The sequence below is a fragment of the Parasteatoda tepidariorum genome, chromosome X1 (assembly GCF_043381705.1).
Source record: "Parasteatoda tepidariorum isolate YZ-2023 chromosome X1, CAS_Ptep_4.0, whole genome shotgun sequence".
Taxonomy (NCBI): Eukaryota; Metazoa; Arthropoda; class Arachnida; order Araneae; family Theridiidae; genus Parasteatoda; species Parasteatoda tepidariorum.
Window position 1 is genome coordinate 9,055,746 of NC_092214.1, and position 9,856 is coordinate 9,065,601.

At 26.5% G+C, this 9,856-nt stretch overlaps 1 protein-coding gene across 4 annotated transcripts in view; it reads right to left on the bottom strand.

The window, feature by feature from the left end:
* Positions 1-9,856, bottom strand: part of LOC107437447 (mitogen-activated protein kinase kinase kinase kinase 5) — a 71,196-nt gene that overhangs the window by 36,693 nt on the left and 24,647 nt on the right. For all 4 annotated transcript variants that reach the window (XM_021147607.3, XM_071187852.1, XM_043045440.2 and 1 more), the window contains 5 exons: positions 7,380-7,574; positions 3,435-3,516; positions 1,312-1,419; positions 1,054-1,132; positions 32-84 (listed from right to left, as the gene is read on the bottom strand). In XM_021147607.3, the coding sequence (XP_021003266.1) occupies positions 32-84; positions 1,054-1,132; positions 1,312-1,419; positions 3,435-3,516; positions 7,380-7,574 (517 nt within the window). The remainder of the gene's footprint in view (positions 1-31; positions 85-1,053; positions 1,133-1,311; positions 1,420-3,434; positions 3,517-7,379; positions 7,575-9,856) is intronic.

Sequence of the window (9,856 nt, forward strand, 5' to 3'; positions counted from 1 at the left end):
TGAATGAAAACTAATTAGGAATGGGGCTTACCTTGCTATTGAAGGATTCAGACATGAAAGGAAGATCAAAGTTAAGACTTTCATCTGAAATAAAGAAAATAGTTTATTAAGCAAAATATTTAATAGCACATACAAATCATTAAAAATTAAAATCGAGAGAAAAATATCAGTGCTGGCAGAAGATATAAACATCAGTAACAGTGGATTTATTTCATTTTCAAAAAAAGCATCTTGAAGGTGTCTATTTATTTACAATCATTACAAGGTAATGTTTATATTCAAATGTTTGTTTCTAAATCAAGTACAGACAAACTCTGTGTTTATATTCTCTGTAAGAACAAAATAAAAATTATATTCATATTTCATAAAAACAACAAAATAATGCTGATAAATTTCCAACTTAATCCTAACTATTTCCTACTTCATCAATTTCTTTACTACTTCCTACTCCACATTTTAGAATCCAAATTTATATGTTTAAAATTATCTTATAAGTGAATATAAACACATAAGAAAATAATTCAACCAGAAAGTAATGATCGTATAGAATTATTCGATATTAATAGATACTTTTTTTTAAATTTTAGTTCTGAACTTTAATTTTAATAACATTTATAAATATAGGATGTCACAAAATAAACTTGGGCAAAAATTAAAACCAAATATGCTTCTCGCAAACTTATGCTTCTTTAATTTCAAAAATTATTAAGACCATCCAACAAAATTTTAATTCAGTACACAAGAGCTATGGTACATTTTCCTGATTTCTTATTGATAAATCATGTAGCAGTTGGTAAGTTATGGTCTATAGAGAAAAATTTAGGACATTAGATCTCAATATTGTAACCAATGATGGTCCCTTTGAAAACATATTACAATTATGAATATTTTAATATTTATTTGAATGTTTGGTGATAATATTTTAATAGGGACTCTAATTTTTTATTTCATGAGTGTCTTTTATGAGTTTTATTAAGCTTTTCCTTGTCACCCAATAAATATGTGAATGTTACCTTATTAATATTTGCAAACAAGCATTACTTAAAAACTTACCATTAAAATCAGATGGAGATTTTTGCCTGCTTCTCCCTGACTTTTTGGAAGCAATTCTTTGAGGCACATTCATCAAAATCTGAAATACATAGATCATAAACTTTTATAGTAATGACTACATATTTTATTGTAATGAGTAAAATCAAGAAAAGTGGTCATTGAATATATTTGACAATTATTTTGCAGGGAAAAATCCTATATTCAAGAGCTTGTTTAGAAAAAACAAAATATTGTTTATTTTTTAAAAAGTAATTTTACCTCTTCTTCTTCTCCATCCAAATCAGAAAAATTTAGTATTGGATTTCTGGCCTTTTCTAATAATTCTTGAGCTATATGGTTACCAATGTCCACTTGCACAAATGGATGCTACGGAAAAAAAGTATTAAAAAAATATAAACTTTTCTCACTTGCTTTACAAATAAAAATCAGCTCATCAAAATATACATATACTAAGTGTTTTTAACCACTGAATGAGAATTTTTTTTAAAGTTACACATTAGAAGTAAAAAACAAAATATTTTAATTATATGCATTCTCGACAAAGATAAAGGCAAAGAAATTTTATGACCTTCTCATTTGAACTTATAAAGCAGTCAGTTTGTCAGGTCATTGAGAAAGATTTTACAAAGTGGAAGTTAAATAATAATTATTCTACCTGAAGCGTTTTAAAAAAAAAAGCTACTTAGCCAACATTAAAAAGTATGACCGTCTATCCAACAAATAACATATACTTAGGTTTCAACAAATGAATTGTTATGGAAGGTAAAACAATTCTTTAAGCTTTAAAAACCATGGTTCATACATTAAGAAGTTAAATGGGCTTTTTAGAATTAAATGAAACCTAGTTTCTTTATAAAAACTACTTACTTTTTTATAAAAACTTAAAGCATATAAAAATATATTTGAGAGATATTTTTGAAAATTTTCATCTAAAATAAATGAAAATTTTACCGTTGATAATGAAGTTTTGAAGATCCGTTTGAAAAAAGTATTCTCACAGGGAGCAAGAATGCACCAATCTTATTGAAATTTGGCATAATTCTTAGACAAGATAACTTTTAACAAGATAACAAGATATTAAAAAAAATTAAAACTTAAAGTTTTTGGAAAATATACATGCAAAAAATATTTTATTTTGGAAAATTATAAAGTTTATATAACAAAGTAAAACAAAGTTACATTAAAAAAAAATCCCCTGTTCAATATCAATCAAACATGCAAAAATTTAACCCAAACCTTTATGGGCTATAGACCAAAACCCTAGCTAGTTATGGTATTGACAACTAAAAATTTACCCTCCCATTAAAACTTTAAAAAATCAAGAAGTTTTGTATGCATTTTTATGATTAACCCCTTGCACTACACTGAAATTTGGATCTAAGTAGCTATTTTTTGCTGGTTAGCTCTTACTTCATTTAAAAGTTAATTTTTCACAGAAATTTCTGGAAAAAAAAGAGTAATATTTTTTCTATTGCTGGAAGCCATTCAACTTCAGACAATGTGAGTGTCCTAAAGTAACCTCACCTGTCACAAAGTATCCCCATTTTATGTAATACTTTTAAAAATGCTTTTGCACCATTTAAAATGAAAATAAAAGTTCCAATTTTATTTTAAAAAATGCAAAATCTGTTAAAAATGGCTGAAAAAAAGAAGCATTCTGAAACACAATTCCTAATTTGCTGGTAGTAGAGTATGGCTGCGTTAAAACATAGCACAGAAACATTCACAACCAAAGTAGATAGAAGAAAAATGTTTATATAAACATAAAAACTAGAACAGTAGATTAAAATTATAGCACATTAAACTAATCAAACCGTTTGCCAGAGATATACACACGCCCATGGCAAGGTCAGAGAAAACTATTACATTACTTAAAGGGCTGATAAAACTAAGTAGAGAGAGAGAGAAAGGGCGTAGTACAGATCAGTTGGTAGGCAAATACTTTTACAAGGCTTGAAAAGTAAAACAATATTGTCATAACAAATGATGTTTTCTGCAAGTAAAATATACTTGTAAGTTTATTGTATCATACCTGCTCCCATAGCAACTGTTGCACATCATAGATCAATCTTATCAATACATGGGGACATTGAGGTGATATAATCTTTCCATTGTCATTGATTAAATGTAAATGAACAAACCTGTCAGCATTAAATCCATCAGAAAATGCTTACAGCTTAATCGTATTTCTAACAAAAAAGGATGCTTAGTTCACTTTTTTAGAAATTTAATAAAAAATTTCCACAACAAACCCTACTCTATTTTATATACATTGATTTGTTCTACTTACTTACATTGATTTATGCTTTGCACATTATAGTAAATTGATAAGAACAAACAATTGAACTATGAACAATATAAGTAATCTATAAATTTCTTACCTGTAACAGTTTTTCAGCAGTAGGTCTTTTTTTGGGATTCTTTGTTAATGCTACTTTAACAAAGTGATGAAATACTGGTGTCCTAAAATGATAAACAATCAATGAACTGGTTTCTTTCATATGTTGGCAATCAACATTTTAAACTTTAAATTCATGTCAAGAGTATAATTTTTTGGTTTGTAAAAACATTAAAGCAAGTGAATAATCTTCATATTAAAATACCAAATGGGTAATTTGAATTAATGAATATGCGCAAGCAATATTTCCATCAGAATTTTACATTGACCATACTATTAACATTTAATATTAATATTTTCTGAAGTCTGATAAAGATAATTCATAAAAATTGGATGATTTTAAAAATTTAATATACTAAAATTTTAAAGATGAAAAAAATTGGGTAAAATGAAATGGGGGATTTACTTAATAAGTTTATTTTCCTTATTCTTCCTTAGTGAGTAATTTAAATGATGTTGCAATAGTTCTAATTTAACAAATAAATAGAGGTATACTTGTTCTATTGTATTCAATGTATATAATTTTAAATTTATAGATATAATAAGGTACATTAATAAACTGTGAAGCAAACAATGTATTAGTATAGTACTGTGGCGTAACTACAAATATTAAATACCAAATCACTAGTATATAAGACATGTTAACTTGATTTATCATGAGGTACCTTTTGATAGATGAAGGTTGACATAGTCTATAATTAAATCCCCTCATTGGTGACATACTGACGTGATATGAACTCACTGACATGGTGGATGGTCCACATTACACAGTTGATTTGTTTAATATAAACCGATCAAAGAAAAAGAAGGGAAAAAAAAGATCCGGTGAAGTAAATTAAGTCTCCCGGTCAATAAATGAAAAAGAAAAATATTAAAGAGCGAAATGCTATGAAGAAAAAATATAATGAGCGAAAATGATAAAAATATATAAACAGCATGAATCAACTAGCGGTAATCGTTCATCGAATTCTATCACAGATAAAATTCTGGAAGGGGAGTAATGCGGCGTAACTACAAATATTAAATACCAAATCACTAGTATATAAGACATGTTAACTTGATTCTATCTTGAGGTACCTTTTGATAGATGAAGGCTGACATAGCCTTCGCGAGAGGGTTAAAAAGTTTAAACATTTTTCATTATTTAAAATTTCTTTAGAGTAGAAAAAAAAAACACCAGGATAGTAGAAAATGTAGCACATCATATGTCAATATAAGTTTGTAATGTAACATCAAAGTAACTTTTTGACAATTTAAAAAAAAATTAGCTTCATAACTTTAAATTTTTATTGAATGATATGTAGATAAACAGAACGAGAATAATACTGCGAGAAAATACGAAAATAAATCAAAAAACTTTGACAATAAATTAAATAAAAATTACAGTTTCACTATTTATTAATTTAAAAAAATATGGCATAAAATTCATAAAAATTGAAAAAAAGACACTGTGACTCAGTCTTTAAACTTTTTTTTATTTACACAAATATTGGTATAATGTTTTCCATATTTCAGCTGACTCTTACTTTTGAGATGTACTAGATTCATATGCATCAAAATCAAGGTTTATTCATTCAGAGAAAGAATTTTCATGTCTGATTTCATAACTTATTTATTTGTAAATATAACTTAATTAACATGCTTTAATTTCTTTTCAAGTCACAAGAGTAGCATTTTATTGTGTGATCATTACATGAATAGTTTAGAGTGGGTTTTTTTACTAAAAAATATAAATAAAATTAGAACTATATACAGGGCATCTGCTAAAATTTAGATTTTCAAATTCATGACCTTTCATGACTTTCCAAGACTAATTCCAAGAATTTTTCATGACTTAACGAAGTTACTATTTTATCCGGCAAAAATACAACAATAAATTTAAAAAAGCACTATAATAACATTCTCTGAAATGATAGGTATAATCAAAACTTTTATACTCTGCATTTTCATATTTATAGATTTTAAATTTAAAAAACAGAGTAAAGAAAGAGTTGAAACAATAAAATAGCTGAAAAAAATACAAATGCAAATAATTTTTTCTTCTTTTTTCTGCAGAATTACATTCTAAAGATACTTTTCTTGCTCATTGGAAAGGATAAAAATACTACCGATTTTTCAATTCTCATTTCAAAATAAAAAAAATTCGTCAATTACTGGCCAGCTTCAGCTAAAATTTTAAATTGATAAAATAAAAATAAAAATAATAACAAAAATTCTGAAATCACAGAAGTTAAAAGATAATTCTCTCTAGATATGTTTTTTCTTTCATTTTTTGAAAGAACACTATAATTTTTAAAGAACACTATAAAAATATTTTATGTTTTGATCAAATATGATGGCAAGTGGATATTTTGTTACAAATTCAGATATTCGGAACACCATGAAATTAGAGGAGGGGGTGAATTCCATTTTCAAAACTAGATTTTTCAGCTACCTAAATCCATGACTTTTCATGATTTTTTTTAAAAAAATAGTTAAAATCATGACAATTTTTGTTCAATATCATAATTTATGACTTTCCAGGTGCGCAGACACCATGTATATATACCACATTCATTGCTCTTTTTTTGTAATAATGTAGCGTGTGCAAAACAAAAATTCTACTTTTCTGAATACCTATTATAAACAGATTTTTTTGTATTCAAATGAAATCTGTATGGATTGAGAAGCATATTTTAAATCTATCAGTGAAAACAATAATTTAAGCACAAAAGACAGTGTAGAGAGAGTTTAAATTGTGCAATGAATTCTGGAGATATGGTGAAGCATGCAAAATGTAAAAACAGGGCTAAGCACAAGTTATTGCTTAAAAAATGAAAAGCTGGCTGAAAATCTTTAAATGTGATAACTGCAAAACAATGCAACTATTCATATAACTTTTTAATAACCACTTAGAGATAATGCAATACAACTTTTTTAAACTAATTTGTGGTGTTTTATCATGAATGAAAGGATATTAGTTAAAGAAAAAGTAAAGCATCAAGAAATATCAATTGTTGTTAATTCCATTATAAAAGAGATATTTTTTAAGATACTCTTCAAACTTATGGCACTCAAAATTAACAATTTTTGTTAAAACTCCTGCTTGTTCATAAGCAGCATACATAACTGATTCAACATTGCAATTTTTTTAGATCCCTCTTTTGAAGAAGAAATTATGATTTGCAGACTATGCCAGGTGATCATTACAGCCTGGTTTACAGATAACGAAATGTCCAGTGTCGATGATTTGGCACTAGATAGTGTGACTGAAACAGGTCTGTTCATAACTCTGTATTGGCTAATTAACTGTTATTGTCACTTAATTGAAATAATTCTCAATTAATTAGACAAATTCCCAAATTTTATAATTGAAAAAAGTTTAAATGTTTCTAAAGAATTCTTTTGCCTCCCATGGTGAATTTTTTCTTAGCTTTTTGCACTTCATATATTCACTTTCTCTTTTTTTGCAAAAATATTATAAGACATATAATGTTTACAAAGGAAAGTATTTTTCTCGTTATATCATGTTTTATTGAGATTGACAGAATAATTTGTTTGAATGTATTGCATACCAAGAAGAGAAAATATAAAAGACCACGAAAAAAAAAACTAAGGCTGAATATTGAATAAAAGTGACTGATAGGGAGCCAAATAAAAGTTCTAAGCACAGGAGATTAACTTTACTTTGAAAGAGGTTTATATGTTACTCATGCTACAGCAAAGTGATATTCAACTTTTATTTTTTTTCGAAAAGTATGATGTTTAATAAAGAATATCATTATTTGTTGCTATGGATTTTTCACTTAGAAATGTAACCATTCAAATTTTTCTTAACTACCATTTAAAAATGCACACTAAAATTTTATCCTTATTGTTAGTATTGTTTTTATACCATACTTTAAAATGTCCACTTTAACTGCAATTCTGTCAAAATCAATACACATACCATTTATTTTTGTCTTTAAGCTGTGGTGGTTTGAAACCAGATTTTGACATTAAAAACAATGCTCTCATAGGATGCAAGTCAAACATGGGAGGCTGCAGTTCAGCAAGTTCTATGGCAGTAATGCCAACAGCCCATATATCACAAAGCTGATTATAACCACCTTTTCTTTCAACAGCAGCAACTTCAGGAGCCATCCTATGGTTTAAAAAATGCAAATAAAAACATCATAAACTGTATAATTTAAGTTGTTATGACTATACAAATTATCAAAAAGCATTAAATATAAAAGAAAAAGGCATAATAAATGTTGTCGGCATTCTGCGGTTCTGTTTTTTTTTTTTTAACTGGTGGCTAGCATCAAAAGTGCATAACCAGGTTATTAAACTGATCAAGGATTTTTGTAAGTTGTTTTGCTGCAAAAAAAACTTCCTTTGTCATTTTGTGAAAATGTTAGGAATCAATGTGAAATTTTTGTACATACTTGGTCAAACTTCTATACAAACACTTAGTTATACTAAAAAATCATTTAATCATATTTAATTTACTTCATAAACTGACATACCCTCATACAACATTGAAAAAACTGACAAAACAGAGTTATGATGAAGAAACAGAATAGACGCGGACTACACTTAAATATCGGTAATATATAGAAAATTATATACTTTTCAGAAAGAAGATAATATTTTTTAAAAGCTCAATTTGATTTTGTTATTTTTAAATTAGATGTCTGATTTGTGTACAACTTTTAATCAATTTAAAAAAACTTTTCAGAGACGTTAATTTATGTAAAAAAATCCTTAAATTTGAATTTTGACACTAGTGGATTTTGATACTACTAAACCCATTAATTTTTGCTAAGGTAATTTTTTTGTAAATACTATTCAACCCATTAATGCCCAGACAAAATAAGTGCCCCACACATGAAAAGAACATACATTAAAAAAACAGCTGTGGATTTTTGTTTATGCTACATGGATAGTTCTTTCTGCTGCCAACTATCGTAATTTCACAAAGGTAGACCATAGACCACAAGAGAGAATCCTTGAACTGGTTTTGGAAATCTGCTTTTTTCCTGTTTTTTTAATTTTATTTGATTGCTGATTTAAAGAAAGGGCATTTTTACTCATTTATAATTGGGATATTATAAACTAGTTTTAAAAGATCTAATGCATTTGTGATAAATCTATGGCACAATTTTAAGTAAAAAAGATCTATTTGTTTATATAGCTATTTTTTAAAATTTATTTTAAGGGCTTTAAATTATTTAATCATTTCAATTATTGAAATTTTTGATGTTCAAAATTGGTAATAAGAAACATTATACGTTTATGATTGTTCTATGAGGTATAATTTTGAGCAAAACGACATTTGTTTTAATTTAATGCGTGGGTTTTAAGTTGTTTAATCATTTGGCTTATTAATATTTAGGATATATAATAATATTGCAAATCAAATTACAATTAAGAAATGTGATGCACTTGTGACAGTTATAAATAGCACTATTTTGTGAAAGGTAAGGTTTTCACTTTTTATTGTATTTTAACAATTTATTTTATTATTATTCACATTTAATTCTATTTACATATAACTTGTATATTTTAAATTAGTACTCATTAATGTGATGCATTTGCAATTGTGCAAAATTTTAAAAGGCAAATTTTTAAAAGCTGTAAAAATTATTAAAATCCATTTTTTTAATTTTTTTTTACCTAAAATCAGCAGACATGCCAACTTTTCAAACTGCTGTCAAGAGCAGTCACAAAGAAATAATCGAAATAGTGCAACAAATTGTGATTAATACCAGTTGAGAAATACAGTTTATTAATAGTGAAACTTAAACACAAAACTATTACTTTATACAATAAAAAATAAAATGTTAAAAAATTAACTAATTATTCATTGAAAGATAATAAAATAACTAACTTGGTTAAAAAAGCACAAAAAAACTCCTTTAGAAAAAAGACCATTGTATTCTATGTAAATTTTCTCTGATTAATAGTTTTTCAGATAATAAAACTTAACATAAAATTTTTATTTTACACAAGAAAACAGAAAATAATACACCTTAATTATTGATAATTAAGATTAATTATTGATTTAAATTATTCAAAAACTAAAAATTAAATAATAGTTTATTGAAAGATAATAAAATAACTAATTTCCTTAAAATAAAAACATCACAAAACAATTTATTCTTTTAGTGATAAGGCTGTTGCCTTTTTAGCTTGTTAGTTCATTTTAAGTAAACTGCCTTTGATGGCAAACAATGTTCCTAGCAGTTAATTTTGATTTTTCTACCATGATACTCTAAAGTGTGTTCAAAATAATAATATTTCTAAAGTATGTTTCATTCTCCCACACCATGCTAAAAACCCTCTCACAGGAGGCATTGCAGGGATGAGAGTAGTCAGAAAGTAAAAAAGAGGAAATCCAAGAATGAATATATATATATATACATAATTCATTTTTGAGAA